At 45.0% G+C, this 19770-nt stretch overlaps 1 protein-coding gene across 1 annotated transcript; it reads right to left on the bottom strand.

Annotated features, from left to right (window-relative positions):
• Positions 1-1017: 1017 nt before the first annotated feature.
• On the bottom strand, positions 1018-15598 carry CWF19L1 (CWF19 like cell cycle control factor 1). Its single transcript, XM_069968299.1, has 14 exons — positions 15489-15598; positions 15079-15163; positions 13558-13642; positions 13055-13156; positions 11826-12040; positions 10872-10990; positions 10507-10591; positions 10029-10172; positions 7947-8052; positions 7190-7269; positions 5776-5985; positions 3091-3210; positions 2851-2948; positions 1018-1539 (listed from the first exon to the last, which is right to left on the bottom strand). Exons 1-14 carry the CDS (start codon positions 15509-15511, stop codon positions 1395-1397), a joined length of 1617 nt encoding a protein of 538 aa, XP_069824400.1. The 5' UTR covers positions 15512-15598; the 3' UTR covers positions 1018-1394.
• Positions 15599-19770: the final 4172 nt, after the last annotated feature.

The following is a 19770-nucleotide window of genomic DNA, read 5'->3' as shown; positions in this document are numbered from 1 at the left end:
CCATAAACTTGTAATCAGATCCCTGAGCTAGCTACAAGTCATAACAAAAGTAGATAAAAGTTTAGTAAAGGGGGGTTAGGCTTAATAAAAGGAAGCATTTTGTCTGATAAGATATATTACAAAGTTTCTTATAGCTGCTTTTACTATTGGTCTATGCAAGGTTTGCCGAAACTGCAGGGCCTAATTAACGTACTATTGCAAACAAACAGTGTACCATGGGGTTTGTAAGGAGGCACAGCCTGAAAGCTTGATAACATAAGGAAGCATTTTTATCTGATAAGATTACAAAGTTTCTTATATTCTCTTGTACTATTGATCTTTGCAAAGATTGCCCCGGAGACCCTGCACTAAGCAGAAAACTGAGGTTTTTTTAGAAAAACTCCTGTAAACTGCATGTAATAAATTAGACAGATACCCAATGTTGCCCAGTAACATAGGCCGCAGAAAATCATTGACTATACAGAACCTCCACTGCTGTCGGCATTTGTCAACATTCCCAGTTTTTGGGAGAAAACCCTGGAAATCAGACCAAAAATAGGGCATCCTGTAAATAAACTCCACCCAAAAGGTGGGTGGTTTATGGGCAGGTGAGTTTGGGGTGTTCCCAGTAGTGGTGTGTAAAGATTTTTTTTTTTTTTTTGCATTTCGATGAATTGACTACAATGCAACATCTGCTTTCATCCAGAAACAGCGCCCCACACCTGTGCTCAGGTTGCATGTGGTATTACAACCATGTGGAGCTGCAATACCACAAATAAACTGAAGATGAGTGGCGCTGTTTCTGGAAGAAAGCAGCTATGTTTTTCTAATCCTGGATTTTTCTCTTCATCTATTACTTTGGCCATTGTTTTCATTTTTTGTTTTACTTTTACAGCTTACACTATGCAATAAAAAAAAAAACTTTCCTGTCCATACAAATTTTCATTTTTTCATACAAAACTTTAAAATAAAATTTACAAATGCAATGATACCAGTTTCATGTAAAAAAAAAATTCTGCCCATGTTAAAAAAAAAAAAAATTCTTTATTTTTTCACTGAAGCTTTTTTTTTTTTTTATTTAAACCATTTTATTTTACACTTTGTTGGTCCCACACGGGGACCTGAACACAACATTGCATATATAAATTACACCACAATACTCATGCAGTGCAATGTATGATGCTGCTGGAGAGTTATAACTTTTTTTTTTTTTTTCTAAATTTTTAATAAAAAGAAGGTATTTTACCTATAATATATAAAGAGGGTGTGATAAGGGAACAGCGGATTCACCTCAATCACATATACTCTGTTTTATGTTAGACAATGTTATGCACATATGAAGAGTTGCACCAAGGACACCTAACATTTAAAAAGGAGAAAAAAAAAAACCCCAAAAAACTCCACAACCCAACAATTTAGTCTTGTAACGAAAAATCAAATGGTTCAAAGTCTCTTCGGAAGGCCTTGACCTGGCTTTCCTCCTCGTCTTGGCTGAGCTTACACGCCCTCCAGTCGGCCCGGGTGGGTATATTCAGGATGGCTTCACTGGCTAATACTTCCCTGTAGTTAAAAGGAAAAGAGTAAATGAGATTTACCCTGCCGATCTGCAGAGAAAGAGCTGGGTGTCTGCAGTTCAGGTCACATTGATGTAAATGAGATCAGAGCTGCAGTAATCCAGAATGGCCACTATACCATGTATGGCGCTGTCTACTTACAGCTCAGTTGCTCTGTATATGCCAGCGCTTTGGCTTAGGCAAACAGATGGTTGGCAGGGGTGCAGGGGATGGAGCTCGACAATTAGATATGGGTTTTCCACTCAAACATAGCAAAAGTTATATTGCTGCCCATGGTGAGACTAACAATTCTTTCCATACTTGTTATCATCTATTCAGTCTCTTTCCCCCAGTTCTGAGCTGCTGCTTTCTGCTGAAAACACAAAAATCTGTGTGTGAGCTTTTATTTCTGTCTCCCCCCTCCTCCCTTCTGAGACAGCTGATGTAAACAAGTCCCTGGTGGCTGTACCTGCAACACTGTAGTTTCTGGGAGGATTAATAAGAGGTCACGTTGCTGATGAATTCACTGTGATTAACCCCCCCAGCATTACAAAGCAACAATATTGCAGATAAAGCCAGCCAGGGACTTATTTACATCAGCCGTCTCAAAAGGGAGGGGGAGGAGGAGAGAGAGAAAAGCTCACACAGATTTTTGTGTCTTCAGCAGAAAGCAGCAGCTCAGAACTGGGGGAAGGAGACTGGATAGATAACAAGTATGGAAGGAATTGTTAGTCTCACCATGGGCAGAAACATGTGAAAAAGTTCTGTTTGGGTGGAATACTCCAACAACTAAGAATGTAAGGAAGGGAAATGCAGAGATTAGAGGTGTACTGGATGGGGAAGGAGACTGTTCTGAGCACAAAGGAAATATGCAGGGAGGTGTAGAGGTATTGATCAGGCTCAGGACGTGGACTCAGAAACATGCTAGGAATTGTATAGGGTGGGTGCAAAGCACAGTGCATTCTGGGATTTGTAGGAAATGGCTGCCTACGCAACTACGGACACCTAACTGGGATGGATCAGTGCACGCTGGCAGGATAGGGAGACCAAAGAGCATGAAACACAGATTAAATGATTGCATAGTAATACCAAATCCCTAGGGGGTGATTTATCAAACATGGTGTAAAGTGAGACTGGCTCAGTTGCCCCTAGCAACCAATCAGATTCCACCTTTCATTTTCCAAAGAGTCTGTGAGGAATGAAGGTGGAATCTGATTGGTTGCTAGGGGCAACTGAGCCAGTTTCACTTTACACCATGTCTAATAAATCTCCCCCTTAGTGTTCAGCTTCCAGTCTCCTTATAACTCTACTTTTCTACCTTCCAAACTGCAAAGGAAAATTCTTCTTAATCCTGTGAAAAAGTTTTTCTCCGTTGTCCAATTCGACGTAAAAATACGGGGTCCCAGGCTGTACAATCTACAAAAAAATAAATAAATATCAAATGACGTGACCAGACTACAGGTCACATGGTCGGCCTTTTGTGTGGTCAGGATGTAATACTCCATTTCCCCTGCACAGGCCGCTGTCAGTCATCAGCAGGGACCTCCCACTTACACACCTGCTTAATGTCCGTGTGCTGCGGGATTTCCAGCAGCTCCATGTTCTGCTCCTGGGCTTGCACTATAAAGGACTCTTTAATGTCTTCTGTGGTGCAACAGGTTAAAGGCAGCGGGACCACCTGGCAGAGAGATGTAACAAGGGGTTAATATGGTGAGGAGGTATTAGAGTGAGTGACTACTCTGCCTCCCCATGTCCACCTGCAGTGAAACCGCTCCACTAAAACTTAAAAAGGTGTTATCCCAGTAATAGGAAACCATTAGGAAAACAGCGCCACCCTTGCCCTCAGGTTGAGTGTGGTATTGCACCTTGGTTTCATTCACTTCAATGGAGCTGAGCTGCAATACCACATTCATACTGAGCACACGAGTGGAGTAGCACCTTTAACAAGAAGGGTGGAGTACCCCTTTAAGTTATTACACACAACAGCACTCCAAGCCAGATGCTACATGTCTGCAGACAGTAAAATGTCTTCTCTGCTCCGGGACCGCAGGAAGTTTACAGCCGACGTTGGCAGACACCCCGGGCAATGTGAATCACCGCACATAGTAAAAATAGCAGCACAACCACTGGATTTAAAGTGGAATATGTGAGGTCAGAAATCTCTGCTGCTCTCTTCTTAAAGGAGAACTCCATAAAGCGTTCCAGGCCTAGCGCAGATTGGTGTATTTAGTCATCACTGGGAGCGTTCATCCCTCAGACCGGTCAAGTCATCACATAAGGCAGGAGAACCTGACTATACAGACTTAAACTAATGAGATGTAATGAGCTGTTAGAGCGGAACCAGAGAGAGAGAGCACAGAGCTGGACGTGACCTCTCCACATTCACGGCCGCCCTTATTATCTATGTGACGTCATCAGACTCATCCGCAATATAGACGGAGGAGCCTCTGCAATAACATCACAATGGCCGGAGATTATATAGTAATTGCTCTAGATTATTTAAAGGGATCTTTAAAGGGGTATTCCGACATAAACCTAACTGGTCCGACTATCCACAGGACAAGTGACAAATCAAAGATCGGGGTGGGTCTGACCTCTGTACCCCCAGATCGGCCCACCTGGCGCCTTTGTTTTGGCGCTAGAGCAGCACGTGACCTGCGGCTCTAGTCACTCTCTATGGAGCCACTGAAAGAGCAGAGCGCTGTACTTGGCCGCACCCATATTCAAAACAAAGGAGCCAGGGGGCCGTTGTCCCTTATGGTAGGGGTGGGGGTGGATGCAATACATCCACTAGACCAGCAGGTGATGGGTTTTAAACCCATTTAAATGCCGCTGTAAGGGTCCATTTACACAGAAAGATTTGAAGCCAAAGCCAGAAACAGACTAAACAGATTTCTCCTCTTTTCAAATCCATTCCTAGCTTTGGCTTCAAATCTTTGGCAGATAATCTTTGTTTAAATGGACCCTTAGTTTTGACAGGGGCATTTAAAGCGACTCTGTAGCGGCATGTTGCCACCCCTAAAGCGGCAGTACAAAGTCTGCTATTGGCCTGCGATGGCTAACAGCATTGGCTTCCAGCTTCTGATTAGTGACCCATCGGCATACAGGGTTAAGGGGGTTCTCTTGCGGAAAAAATTCTTTCAAATCAGCTGCTGTATGTCCTGCAGGAAGTGGTGTATTCTTTCCAGTCTGACACAGCGCTCTCTGCTGCCTCCTCTGTCCATGTCAGGAACTGTCCAGAGCAGTAGCAAATCCCCATAGAAAACCTCTCCTGCTCTCGGCAGTTCCTGACATGGACGGAGGTGGCAGCAGACTGGAAAGAATACACCATTTCCTGCAGGACATACAGCAGCTGATAAGTACTGGAAGATTGGAGATTTTTTTTTAAAAAGTAGTAAATTACAAATCTGTGAAACTTTCTGATACCAGTTCATTTGAAAGAAAAAGATTTTCGCCAGAGTACCTTTTAAAAAGGGTAGACTAGTTGGTATCATAAGGTGCAGAGTACGCTAACATTCTCCGCACCATAGAGGATAGATGAGAACACATTACCCGTCCCTCAGGACCAATTTGCTGCCGGGATTGTCTTGAATGAGCCCTAGTGACCCATTAGAGCTCAGATAATAAAGCGGCTGCCACCTTTAGCTTAGGACCGAAGGGAGCAAACCATGTACCTCATCTTGCCCCATTTCAAGGGGCGATTCATAGGAACCTAGTGTCCTAGTAACGCATCCTGTATCCTAGTAGTTCACCAATTATTTTTTTTTTTTATTTCAAATCAACTGATGCCAGAGATTTGTAATTTACTTCTCTTTAAAAATCTGAAGTCTCCCAGTACTTATTAGCTGCTGTATGTCCTACACAGGAAGTGGTGTATTCTTTCCAGTCTGACACAGTGCTCTCTGCTGCCACCTCTGTCCATGTCAGGAACTGTCCAGAGCAGGAGAGGTTTTCTATGGGGATGTCTCCTGCTCTGGGCAGTTCCTGACATGGACAGAGGTGGCAGCAGAGAGCACTGTGTCAGACTGGAGAGAATACACCACTTCCTGCAGGACATACAGCAGCTGATAAGTACTTGAAGACTTGAGATTATTTAATAGAAGTAATGTACAAATCTGTATAACTTTCTGATAGCAATTGATTTGAATTTTTTTCCGCTGAACTACCCCTTTAAGCCATTAAACTTTCAAAGAACTTCTGAAGCCCGCCCCTTCTTGTGGTGAACCATAAGCCGCCGCCGTACTTGCAGCTGAAGGTGCTGACTCCTGTAGTTCCTCTCGAACATCACGTATCGCTTCCCCTTTGACTTGTAAAACTTCTTCAGGGAGGCTTTGTACTTCTCACACTCTTCAACCACGTCGGAGGAGAGGTCCACCATGGCCTGGTAGTGTCCGATGGGCAGGATGAGGACGTGGTCCGACGTTAGGCCGCCCTTGGCCAGAGCCACGTAGCACTGGAAGAAGAAAGTCAACGATGTTAACTTTATGTAGTGGTCACCATTAATGTGCGGGGGGCAAGCCCTTTAGGTGAATTAAAGGGATTATCCATATATGCAAAGGTGGAAGTTCACTTTAAAGTGTCACTGTGTTGTTTCTTTTTTTTGCAGAAATCAATAGTCCAGGCAATTTTGAAAAACTTTTTAATTGGGTTTATTAGGCAAATATGCCATTATCTGCATTCAAAAAGACTTTCCCCAGGTCCCTCCCCCCCCTCCTCTCTCATTCACTGCTCATTATCAGGAAATCTCGACTCTTTTACATCAGTTGGGCCCTGTCTGTTCTATGGAGAGGGGAGGGGGAGATTAGTTGCCAGCAGAGAACAAAGGATTACACAGCGGGACCTGTGTGAAAGCCGGTATTCAGAGGTCAGTGCTGACTTCAGAGGAGATAGGCCAGTGATGTAGCTGTAAATTAACTCTTTGTTGTCCTGTTTTGGTGCCTCATCTCCCTCCACCCCTCCCCTCTCCATAGAGAACAATGAAAACAGGGGGGAGAGCTCAAACTGCTTTTTCATGATAAAAATGCATTTTTCGGCTAATAAACCCACTTAAAAAAAGTTTCTTAAAATCGCCTGGACTATTGATTTCTGCAAAAAAAAAAATTAAATTTAAATGACAGTGACACTTAAAGCAAATTAAAAGGGATTGTCCATATATGCAAAGGTGCGAGATCACTTTAAGTCCTCGTTAAAAACCTCTTCCATGGCCGAGCTGTGTAACAAACAAAAGTGACGTCAGGGGAAATGTGTCAGCCTTCTGTGAATACCCAGCAGCGGCCGGGGCAATGTTACTGCAGATACAATTATCAGGAGATCAGCACAGGAGGAGCGATAACAAGTGCACCGCGCATACCCAGGAGATATACCACCTCTGTAGGTCATGGCATTTAAACGGTTAACTGATTTCACAACGGCCACTACTCAATGGCTCATAAGAGTCGCTGCGTGTGAGGCCCAGGGTTATAGTTTAAAAAAAAAAATTATTAATTTTTATAATATTAATATATATATATATATATATATATATATATATATATATATATATATATATATACACACACACACACACACACACCTTTTTATTTTTTTTATTATTATTAAAAAAAAGTTATAAAAAATTTAACTTCTTGATCTGGATGTTCTTTGCCTATAATACTCACATGTTCCCCAATACTGACCACCAGATGCTTCTCCACCTCAGGACTGGCCAGACAGAACCAGCAGGGCCCAGTTGGCTGAGCTGTGAGACAGAAGAGACAGAGGTTTATAACTTTGGTTATAATACACTGTGTACATACATTACTGACCCTGTACTGATCCTGAGTTACATCCTGTATTATACTCCGGAGCTGCACTCACTATTCTGCTGGTGGGGTCACTGTGTACATACAGTACATTACTGATCCAGAGTTACATCCTGTATTATACTCCGGAGCTGCACTCACTATTCTGCTGGTGGGGTCACTGTGTACATATATTACATTACTGATCCTGTACTGATCCTAAGTTACATTTCTGGAGTATAGTACAGGATGTACACAGGCAGAATAGTGAGTGCAGCTCTGGAGTATAATACAGGATGTAACTCAGGATCAGTAATGTAATGTATGTACACAGTGACCCCACCAGCAGAATAGTGAGTGCAGCTCTGGAGTATAATACAGGATGTAACTCAGGATCAGTACAGGATCAGTAATGTAATGTTTATACACAGTGACCCCACCAGCAGAATAGTGAGTGCAGCTCTGGAGCTCATGTGTCATATGCAAATCTAGGATCAGTTTCTGTTCTATGTTAGGACATCCAGTTCGTTAGAATAACTGAGATTAACCCCGTGTGCACTCAGCCTTATATCTCAGTAACTTCCCCTTTTATCTTGTGCTTTATATTTCGGCACAGGGACGCTCGGTGACTCACGGTGCTTCTTCGGCTGTTTGCCATGCTGCCCTCCCCTCCCGTCCGAATGACGTTTCTTCCCCTGCTGCTTATTCAAGTCGAAGAAAAATTGCTGAGCCGGCTCGTCCTGCGGAGATTGGAGAAATGAAGTGATTAGCGGCGTCTGTAACAGTGAGAATAATCCGCATTACACCTGTAATTAGGCAAAATGTCTGAACAACACTGAGACCATCAGGGAGGGAGGGAAGCCTCATGGGTAACTAGATGCTGTGTCACTACAGCGTGGGGGGGACCTTCTGGGAAGTCAGGGAAAAGTCAATTAGAACTGCTGGGTAATGAGCAGAGATGAATGAAGACGCTGAGCAGAAGCCACTCTGAGCTTAGAGAGTGGAGGACTGCCATCTAGTGGTGGACTGTGGTATATCCAATGTATATTAATAGCAGAACAAAGTGTAACTCACGCCATCTAGTGGCGGAAAAGGGTAAATTACAAACATGACCACAAGCATTTCTGGAACACACTAAAATTAGCCATAAAGCTAAGGAAACATGCTGGTACATCACCCAGCACGCTTCCCAAACATCCCCCTGTACATACAGACCGCAAAGTTAGTTTTATAACATCCCACGCTCTATGTAAATTACCAGCCAAGTAGTCTTGGTGGGCGGGGGGCTTGCTCAAGTAGTCACGGTCCGGCGCGGTAATCACGCCCCTCTGGGCGTATTGGAAAGCGCTGCATGCTGACGTCACTTGGGGGGGGGGGGGGGGACATTAAGCATCCCGAGAAGCTTCTCGGGATGCATGGATCACTTTGATGTTCCGCCCGCGCTGTGAGTGGGTGGAACATTAAAGTGAGCAGAATGTAGGAGCAGGACCTGTCAGCATCCTGCTCCAACATTCACTCCCATAGGCCACCGGCACGTGACCTCTCCAGCAGGCGCGATGATGTGACGTCATCACGCCTGCCGGAGGTCCCGTCCCTGCGGCTCGCAAGATGGAGCCAGAAGAGGAGGAAGAGCTGCTGCCTGCAGCCCGGATTAGGTGAATAGGATATTTGTTTTTTTAGGGGCACCTCTGGGGGCATTATTAGTTCATGGGGGTACCTCTGGGGGCATTATTAGTATATGGGGGCATTATTAGTTCATGGGGGTACCTCTGGGGGCACTATTAGTATATGGGGGCATTATTAGTTCATGGGGGCACCTCTGGGGGCATTATTAGCTCATGGGGGCACAGCAGGGGATCCTACATATAGGGGGCATCCCACATTCCTACTCGCTTTACTGCACATAACACCAAACAGCGCAGTTACTTTGTGAGCCTACAGGAGGGAGAAAGGAAAGGAAGTTGCTAGAAATGTACGTCACATGTGAGTCACTGTATGACTGTTTTCTTTTTTTGTAGAACATTTAGTAGGGGTGCCCCAAGGTAATTTTTTTTTCCAAGGGGTGCCCCGAGGTGGAAAAGGTTGGGAAGCACTGCACTATGGTGAGAGACCTGCACATACATATTGCTGGGGGTTTAGTGATACAGCTGTGATCCCCACGGATACAAATCCCATGTGGTAACAGTATACTTTCCTTAAAGGGATAAATGAATTTAGAAAGCTTAAAAGGAGAAGTCCAGTGAAAATTTTTATTAAAGTATTGTATTACCTCCCAAAAATGATACAAATCCCCAATATACACTTATTATGGAAAATGCTTATAAAGTGCTTTTTTCCCTGCACTTACTACTGCATCAAGGCTTCACTTCCTGGATAACATGGTGATGTCACTTCCTGGATAACACGGTGATGTCACTTCCTGGATAACATGGTGATGTCACGACCCGACTCCCAGAGCTGTACTGGCTGTGGCTGCTGGAGAGGATGATGGCAGGGGGATGCTTAGTGTCCCTGTTTCCCATAATAAGTGTATATTGGTAATTTGTATGAGTTTTGGGGGGCAATACAATACTTTAATAAAAATTTTCGCCGGACTTCTCCTTAAGTGTTCCGATTACAATCTATTAATAACCTATCCTCAATATCAAACACCCGACACCCCCACTGAGCCGCAGTAATCGGTGTGGCCACTACACAATGAATGGCGCCGCGTTACCTCCTCCAAAGCCTTAGTTCTTGAAGTCTTCTTATCCTCTTTCCCCGATTTCCTATACGGGTTTTCGGTGACATCAAGCGGCTGCTTCACCAACTCCGCCGAATCCATGGCGCTCATCGGCACAATGCTGAACGCATAGATGTACTGTGGGATGAAACAAGTGGGAGTTAGCACAGGAGCTGCGGACACAAAACGACCACAGATTGTCCAGTAATGTTTGCTGAGCTGCTTCTGCTATTATCCAATATTGGAAAAACATATCCAGAAACAGCAAACAGCACCACTATTGCCCTTAGGTTGGGTGAGGTATTGCAGCTCTGTTCCATCAAAGTGAACAGAGCCAAGCTGTAATACCACACACAACCTGAGGACTAGGGGGTGGCGCTGTTTTCCCAACCTGTTGCAAAACTATAATTTCCATCATGCCCCGACAGCGGGAGCTTCTTGAACCTATAAAAAAACTTTTGTCCTGCTTTACCTTTTTCTTACCAGGATTGCCAACACTTGCCAGGGCGATGAAGCGGCTGACGTGCTGCGCGTTCTCTTGCAAAACCACATGGTTTCTGTAATAGAAGAAATGTCATGAATACATCCCAATGTCAGGAAGGTGGAACACACAAAGGGGGAGATTTATCAAACATGGTGTATAGTGAAACTGGCCCAGTTGCCCCTAGCAACCAATCAGATTCCACCTTTCATTTTCCAAAGAGTCTGTGAGGAATGAAAGGTGGAATCTGATTGGTTACTAGGGGCAACTGGGCCAGTTTCACTATACACCATGTTTGATAAATCTCCCCCATAGACTATCAGACGTAATGAATAATATAAAGAGTCCTTACCTACCTGTATGGGAGCCGCTCGTAGTTTTCTCCTTGCAGTGCAGAGAAGTGATATCGGGGCTTTAAGCTGGCGGCCAGGCCGGCGACCGATGCGGAGCCGCAGGTCTTCACATCTATATCAGTCTGAGGACAAAACAAATCCAAAAATTTTTATTCAGATATGAACTCCTAGGCCCGCTGCACACATCCTTGACCTCTGAGGGTGGGTTCACACTACGGAATCCACACGGATAAGTTCCGGCGGATTCCGCTGCTCGTACGCGCGCCTCTCCGCCTGTGCCATAGACACCATGACATGTCAATTCTTTTGACGGATAGCAGAATCGACCCACCCCTTACAATGGTGTCTACGGAGCTGGCGGAAAGGTGCGCGGCCACAAGCGCGTAAGAGCTTTATTCGCGCGGATTCCGTAGTGTGAAATGTGTGTAATGCGGACACGTTTCTTGACCTATAGGCTTATATTAGGATTTTTTGGCCTGGATGCACTGCTAGTGTCTGGCCATTTACCGGTACATGCTCCTAATCATGTGGTGCTGCGCATGACAGGGCATGGAGCTATTTGCTCCCCGTCCTGCCATTCATGCCTGAAGCATTATACCTCCCGGCCACAAGAGGCCCCTCTCTCCCCTAGCGCTTATGAGTGACGTCAGTTGTGCGCTCACAAAGCAGGAAGGGAGAAAGAAGCTGGAGGACAGCACCATTGCAGCCTGCAGCAGGTGAGTATAGCTTTTTTTTTATTTCCTCCTTTCATCTTAAGTTTTTACAGTCCGGAAAGCTTAATGGTTTCCTGAATCCTCCATGATTAATGTTTCCTCACCAGAAAGAAAAAAAATAAAAACTATTGTCATCTGGGGGGGGGGGGGGAATTCCCAGGCATGATGGGAATTGTAGTTTTGCAACAGCTGATGGGCCCCGAGTTTTGTTTGGTGCCCCCTTGTATCAATGACAGCTACCCACCGGGGCGTTGCCGTAATTCCAGACATCTTTAGGCCATGGAGAGGTCAGCAATATGTCCACGCCCTTGAATTTGGAGTTGGCGGTTAGCGCCATTCTTAGTGATGTTACATCCTTGGCGACAAAGCAGTAGGAGGGTGCCGGCTCGCTGGAGGACTCTATACCGCTCAGGTAGGCGATCTGGAGGCCGGAGGCACCGCTGAATACTCCTTTACGACCTGTAAATATAGATCATATCCATTATATATAACATCTTCACCAGTTTTCTCCTCAGCAGGTTCCAATTTTCAGTTGTCCTTGAGCCACTAAGAAAAGCCTATCCTCTACAACCTCTCTCATACACTGAACACACAGAGGATGTTATCCTGCTCCCCTGTATCTCTATGGGACACCCTTAGAGCAGTAGCAGCACGGAGGACATTATAGAGTAGTACTGAGCAGTGTAAGCTGTAAATAAAGCACTGAATTGAGATCTAATAGTTTGTTTAGACAGATTTTTGAAGCCAAAGCCAGGAACAGACTATAAACAGAACAGATTAAAGATTTCTCTTCTCAAACCCAATCATGGCTTTGGCTTCATAAATCTGTCAGATAAATAAGAGTAAACATACCATTATAAACTCCTGTAGCGTTTGCTTCTGTCTCTCCAGCCACTCCCCCCTCTTCTTCTATAGGCGGCATGTAACCTAATCCCTCAGAGACCTTATAATACATCTGTTCTTTAATGATTGACTTTGGCTATTAGAGTAAGAATACTAGATTCATGTAGAAATATACTTAAAGGGGTTATCCAGGCTTAGAAAAACATGTCCGCTTTCTCCCATAAACAGCGCCACCCTTGTCCTTAGTTGTGGGTTTCGCAGTGCAGTTCCATTGAAGTGAATGGAGCTCAATTGTAATACCACACACAACCTGACACCATAATGTGCGCAAAAGAAACCTCCGTCATCACATATTCGGACCCGAAGTCCACACGCCTATATATATTTTTAAATCTAGTATATATTAAAGGTTAAGTTTTAATAGGATCCTAACTGTGATTATTGTTTATTTTGAGGGTTCCATATATAGTCAGATTACACTTTCTGTACTATTCTGTGATTACACACACAACCTGAGGATAAAGGTGGTGCTGTTTTTGCAAGAAACTTAAACGGGATAATCCCTTTAAGTGCTTTACTAAAATCCTCGGGGGCTCTATGGATCATCATGCAGTACAGAGAATATCTTACCCAGGTAGGTGATATTGGTCGCCAATTCGCAGCCTTCAACATCTTGAAAATACTTCACCGTCTCCTGATTATTTGCCCCCAGGACATAGGTCTGGATAGGAGCTGAAAGAAATCGGAACACGCAGATTGTTTTTGAAGGGGATTTACAGAAAAAAAACATCAGCTCCATACTAAGATCTTGGCCACAGATCAGCAGATTTAAAGGGGTTATCCAGGATTAGAAAAACATAGCCAATTTCTTCCAGAAACAGCGCCACCCTTGTCCTCAGTTTGGGTGAAGGTTTTGCAGCTCAGTTCCATTACTGAACTGTAATACCGCACACAACCGGGGGACGGGGGTGGCACTGTTTTTACAAGAAAGTAGCAGTGCTTTCTAACCCTGGATATCCCCTTTAAGTATGTGCGAACATAACCTAAACCAATATAAGTCTACAGTATATGTACTAGTACATGTGAACACGCCATAAGTACATGTCTGCTCGCCTTTCCATTATACTACCTACCCTGCTTTGCTCCAGACTTATATTCCCGCCACTGGGCGTCACTTTCAGGGCCGGTTCCAAAAAAACTTCCGACGCACAACAACAACTATAAAAAAAATAAAAAACAGGAAGAGAAGTTATTGGCCGGACGTCACCCTGTGTAATGTGGATGTGTAGCCGACAATTTAAGTTATCCAGGATTAGCTTTCATGCAAAAACAGCGCCACCCCTGTCCTCAGGCTGTGTGTGGTATTACATTTCAGCTCCATTCACTTTAATACAACTCAGCTGCAATATCACATCCAAACAGGAGAGGTGCTGTACGTGGAAGAGAGCAGCCATGGTTTTTTTCTAAGCCTGGATAAGCCCTTTAAAAGTGAAGTTCGGCTGTTGGAAAATCCTTACCTCTCCCAGTGCCCGAGGTGACAGGCCGGGCTCCAGGATCTTTGGGGTGTACATGTCACAACCCGGCTGATGGACTGGCCGCTTAGCCAGTCAGTGACTGAGGTGGGATGTCACTTCAGTCACTAATTGGCTGAGCGGACAGTCCATCAGCTGGGACAGGTATCTTCCCCCCCCAGTCATGACATCATCACAACTCTGGGGGTCCCATGGCCGCTACCGACGCTCACCTTGGGCACTGGGAGAGGTAAGTGCATACTCGTTATCAAATTCCCCCGTCGGCCAGACTTCTCCATTAAAGAGCCACATGAACAGGGGTACTCCAGAGACTTTTTTTTTTTCTTTCATATCAACTGTCTGAAAGTTATACAAGTTTGTAATTTACTTCTATTAAAAAAATCTCCAGTCTTCCAGTACTTATCAGCTGCTGTATGTCCTGCAGGAAGTGGTGTATTCTTTCCAGTCTGACAGTGTTCTCTGCTGCCATCTCTGTCCATGTCAGGAACTGCCCAGAGCAGGAGAGGTTTTCTATGGGGATTTGTTCCTCTCAAGGGCAGAGCACTGTGTCAGACTGGAAAGAATACACCACTTCCTGCAGGACATACAGCAGCTGATAAGTACTGGAAGACTTGAAATATTTTAAATACATATATTTTTAATTACATATCTATATAACTTTCAAAAACCAGGTGATTTAAAAGAAAATAAAACTATTTTGCTGGAGTACCACTTTAATTCCTGAACCATATGAAGGGTCAGTAAACTAGTGCCAAGATTGGCTCTCTTTATCAGGAACCTGTTGGGCCCCAGTATGGGTGCAAAAGCTGCTGCAGAACTAGAATTCCCATCATGCCTGGACAGACAAGGGGTGTCCAGGCATATGGGAATTGTAGTTCTGCAACAGCTGGAGGGAAGCAGGTTGTAAAGCATACACTATATAGCAGGGATCTCTGTTGATAGCTGGTAGGTGATCCACGAAAAAAAAAAATACACACACACACATACATATATATATATATATATATATATATATATATATATATACACACACACACACATATATATATATATATATATATATATATATATATATATATATATATATATATATATATATATATATATATATAAATTCCTTACATCAAACTGCCCGCTCTTCTTCTGGATCTGCCGCACTCGGTTAAACAGGACATCAAACTTCCCATAGACGTCACCGCAGGCCAAACTGTAGAGAGAGAAGCCAATGGAGCCAGTGAGAACCAGCAATCTGAATAGTGATGAGGAGCTATGGCGCCCTCTGCTGGGAATATAGGAGTATTACAAGCCAGGGATAGTAATGTTATTTATTCTAGGAGATTGCTGCAAAACTACAACTCCCAGCATGCCCTGACAGCCGAAGGCTGTCAGGGCATGCTGGGAGTTGTAGTTTTGCAACAGCTGGAGAGTTACACGCAGGATAACACTGATATACACAAGCAGGTCTAGAAGGTAGCGAACACAACCCTACAAACCCCTCACTACCGCCTCTCCCGGCCACAGCCCATACTCACACCCGCAGCGCCTTCTCCGACATGTCCCCGGGGGTCACCAGGGCCACAGCACCCCACTACTACTTTCTATGCAGCGTGGAACGCACACAAGCACAACTTCCGGCCGCTCTCTTACCTGATAGGACGAAATGGCGTCACGTGAGCCAACTTCAGCGTGCCCTGGGATTTGTAGTTTCATGGATCTCGCGAGATTACGGACCGGAAGAGGGAAAAAAAAAACTACTATTCCCGCAATGCATCGCGCGCACTTTCAAGATGGGATTCTCTCTGTTGTGTAGTTCCTACTTATTACCTTGTAGTGAGTCTCAAGATAGATATATATATATATATATATATATATATATATATATATATATATATATATATATATATATATATATATATATATATATATATATAATATATATATATATATGAGTGGCAGGAGACTTGTTAAAGGGGACGTGCTTAATGGTGAGGGGCGTGGTTAGTACAATGTGGGCGTGATTTGGTTTTTAAAGGTGTAGAAAATTTAGGTGAACTTTTAAGAATTTAAAGGGGCTACAAGTTCAGGTGCGGTTTGCAATTAAAGGGGTTATCCAGCGCTACAAAAACATGGCCACTTTCCCCCCTCTTTTGTCTCCAGTTCAGGTGCGGTTTGCAATTAAGCTCCATTTACTTCAATGGAACTGAGTTTCAAAACCGCACCTAATCTGGAGACAACAGTAGGGGGAAAGTGGCCATGTTTTTGTGGCGCTGGATAACCCCTTTAAGCTCCATTTACTTCAATGGAACAGAGTTTCAAACCCCACCCAATCTGGAGACAAGAGAGGGGGAGAAGTGGCCATGTTTTTGTAGTGCTGGATAACCCCTTTAAGGCAGGGTAGCGTCAGTAATACCGGCATATAATGCACCATTGACTTTGATGTTATAAAGCAGCTTTATTATAAGTGTCATACCTGTGCAATACCTGGAAAGTGACTCAGATGAAGTACGCCATAGCTTGTATATGTATGTCAGTAATGAGGTGATGTAAGGAATCGTGCCGCAAATATAAAGAGTATATAAAGAGAATATAAAGTCATTATGCCCCACCCATGTATACAGGCCACACCCCCAACATTTGAATCATGTATAGTGTTTGAATGCAGACATCAGACCAGATTCTCTTTGTATACAGACCTCACGAGAGCCAAACCCTTGTATACAGACCCCAGACCAATCCCCACCCCATACACTCTTCAGAACAGACCCTCACATATACAGATCAGACCTGTTATGTTTAAAAACCACAACTATTTACAGACCACAGATCTTCTGCTCTTCACACACCTCAGGTATACCCCTGATTTGTGTGCCCCCCTCCTATTCCAGCCACTGCCACAAATAACATGGTGATGGCACTTATTGCCAGAGGGTTATATACATTAGCGCCGAAAGGAGCAGAAAAGTGCAAGAACAGGGAGCAGTGAGTATGTATGGTTTTAAAGGGGGGAGTAAAGTGCAAGAACAGGGAGCAGTCAGCATATATGGCTCCGAAGTGGGGAGAAAAGTGCAGGAACAGGGAGTAGTGAGTATGTATGGCTCCAAAGGAGGAATAAGTGCAGGAACAGGGAGCAGTGAGTATGTATGGCTCTGAAGGGGGGAGAAAAGTGCAGGAACAGGGAGCAGTGAGTATGTATGGCTCTGAAGGGGGGAGAAAAGTGCAGGAACAGGGAGCAGTGATATGTATGGCTCCGAAGGAGGAATAAGTGCAGGAACAGGGAGAAGTGAGTATATATGGCTCTGGGGTGGAGAAAAGTGCAGAAACAGGGAGCAGTGAGTATGTATGGCTCTGGGGTGGAGAAAAGTGCAGGAACAGGGAGCAGTGAGTATGTATGGCTCCGAAGGGGGGAGAAAAGTACAGGGAGCAGTGAGTATGTATGGCTCTGGGGTGGAGAAAAGTGCAGGAACAAGGGAGTAGTGAGTATGTATGGCTCAGAAGGGGGGAGAAAATTGCAGGAACAGGGAGCAGTGAGTATGTATGGCTCCGAAGGAGGAATAAGTGCAGGAACAGGGAGCAGTGAGTATATATGGCTCTGGGGTGGAGAAAAGTGCAGGAACAGGGAGCAGTGAGTATGTATGGCTCTGGGGTGGAGAAAAGTGCAGGATCAGGGAGCAGTGAGTATGTATGGCTCCGAAGGAGGAATAAGTGCAGGAACAGGGAGCAGTGAGTATACATGGCTCTGGGGTGGAGAAAAGTGCAGAAACAGGGAGCAGTGAGTATGTATGGCTCTGGGGTGGAGAAAAGTGCAGGAACAGGGAGCAGTGAGTATGTATGGCTCCGAAAGGGGGGAGAAAAGTGCAGGAACAGGGAGCAGTGAGTATGTATGGCTCTGGGGTGGAGAAAAGTGCAGGAACAAGGGAGCAGTGAGTATGTATGGCTCAGAAGGGGGGAGAAAATTGCAGGAACAGGGAACAGTGAGTATGTATGGCTCCGAAGGGGGGAGAAAAGTGCAGGAACGGGGAGCAGTGAGTATGTATGGCTCCGAAGGAGGAATAAGTGCAGGAACAGGGAGCAGTGAGTATGTATGGCTCTGAAGGGGGGAGAAAAGTGCAAGAAGAGGGAACAGTGAGTATGTAGGGCTCCGAAGGAGGAATAAGTGCAGGAACAGGAAGCAGTGAGTATGTATGGCTCCGAAGGGAGGAGAAAAGTGTAGGAACTAGGAGCAGTCAGTATATATGGCTACAAAGGGAGGAAGAATACTGCAGGAACAGGAAGCTGTGAGTATGTATGGCTCTGAAGGAGGAGAAAAGTGCAGGAACAGGGAGAAGTCAGTATATATGGCTCTGAAGGGGGGAGAAAAGTGCAGGAACAGGGAGTAGTGGGTATGTATGGCTCCAAAGGGGGGAGTAAAGTGCAAGAACAGGGAGCAGTCAGCATGTATGGCTCCGAAGTGGGGAGAAAAGTGCAGGAACAGGGAGTAGTGAGTATGTATGGCTCCAAAGGAGGAATAAGTGCAGGAACAGGGAGCAGTGAGTATGTATGGCTCTGAAGGGGGGAGAAAAGTGCAGGAACAGGGAGCAGTGAGTATGTATGGCTCCGAAGGAGGAATAAGTGCAGGAACAGGGAGCAGTGAGTATATATGGCTCTGGGGTGGAGGAAAGTGCAGAAACAGGGAGCAGTGAGTATGTATGGCTCTGGGGTGGAGAAAAGTGCAGGAACAGGGAGCAGTGAGTATGTATGGCTCTGGGGTGGAGAAAAGTGCAGGAACAAGGGAGCAGTGAGTATGTATGGCTCCGAAGGGGGGAGAAAAGTGCAGGAACGGGGAGCAGTGAGTATGTATGGCTCTGGGGTGGAGAAAAGTGCAGGAACAAGGGAGCAGTGAGTATGTATGGCTCCGAAGGGGGGAGAAAAGTGCAGGAACGGGGAGCAGTGAGTATGTATGGCTCCGAAGGAGGAATAAGTGCAGGAACAGGGAGCAGTCAGTATGTATGGCTCTGAAGGGGGGAGAAAAGTGCAAGAAGAGGGAACAGTGAGTATGTAGGGCTCCGAAGGAGGAATAAGTGCAGGAACAGGAAGCAGTGAGTATGTATGGCTCCGAAGGGAGGAGAAAAGTGTAGGAACTGGGAGCAGTCAGTATATATTGCTACAAAGGGAGGAAGAATACTGCAGGAACAGGAAGCTGTGAGTATGTATGGCTCTGAAGGGGGGAGAAAAGTGCAGGAACAGGGAGAAGTCAGTATATATGGCTCTGAAGGGGGGAGAAAAGTGCAGGAACAGGGAGAAGTCAGTATATATGGCTCTGAAGGGGGGAGAAAAGTGCAGGAACAGGGAGCAGTGAGTATATTTGTCTCCAAAGAGGGGAGAAAAGTGCAGGAACAGGAAGCAGTCAGTATGTATGGCTCCGAAGGGAGAAAAGTGCAGGAACAGGAAGCAGTGAGTATGTATGGCTCTGGGGTGGAGAAAATTGCAAGAACAGGAAGCAGTGAGTACGTATGGCTCTGGGGTGGAGAAAATTGCAAGAACAGGGAGCAGTGAGTATGTATAACTCCAAAAGGAGAAGAAAAGTGCAGGAACAGGAAGCAGTGAGTATGTATGAAATCGCTCCTTTTCATCAGAAATCTCCCTCATGTTTTTGGAGAGATGGCGAGCATGTCCATGTAAAATTGCAAATGCAACAGAGAAATGCTTGGTAGCAGGTGCTGAAGTGTAAGACGTATTACTGACCTTGGGCGGTGGTGACCTGCTATGTGACAGACAGACAGCTTGTAACGTCAAACATCACCAGCCTCCAAAATAGTCCTGGAAAACCAGGCTGAG

Source organism: Dendropsophus ebraccatus, chromosome 1, assembly GCF_027789765.1.
Source record: "Dendropsophus ebraccatus isolate aDenEbr1 chromosome 1, aDenEbr1.pat, whole genome shotgun sequence".
In the NCBI taxonomy this organism is placed as follows: domain Eukaryota; kingdom Metazoa; phylum Chordata; class Amphibia; order Anura; family Hylidae; genus Dendropsophus; species Dendropsophus ebraccatus.
The sequence above is the reverse complement of the archived record's forward strand: the minus strand, read 5'-3'. Positions and strand labels throughout refer to the sequence as shown.

What these genes read in the sequence shown, in the direction of transcription:
- CWF19L1 (XM_069968299.1), bottom strand. Translation starts at nt 15,511, where the DNA reads ATGTCGGAGAAGGCGCTGCGGGT. An exon ending in TAAGTCTGGAGCAAAGCAGG is followed by an intron (nt 13,157 to 13,557) that starts GTAGGTAGTATA and finishes GATTTCTTTCAG; the next exon opens with CTCCTATCCAGACCTATGTC. An exon ending in AGCACACGGACATTAAGCAG is followed by an intron (nt 2,949 to 3,090) that starts GTGTGTAAGTGG and finishes ATTTTTTTGTAG; the next exon opens with ATTGTACAGCCTGGGACCCC.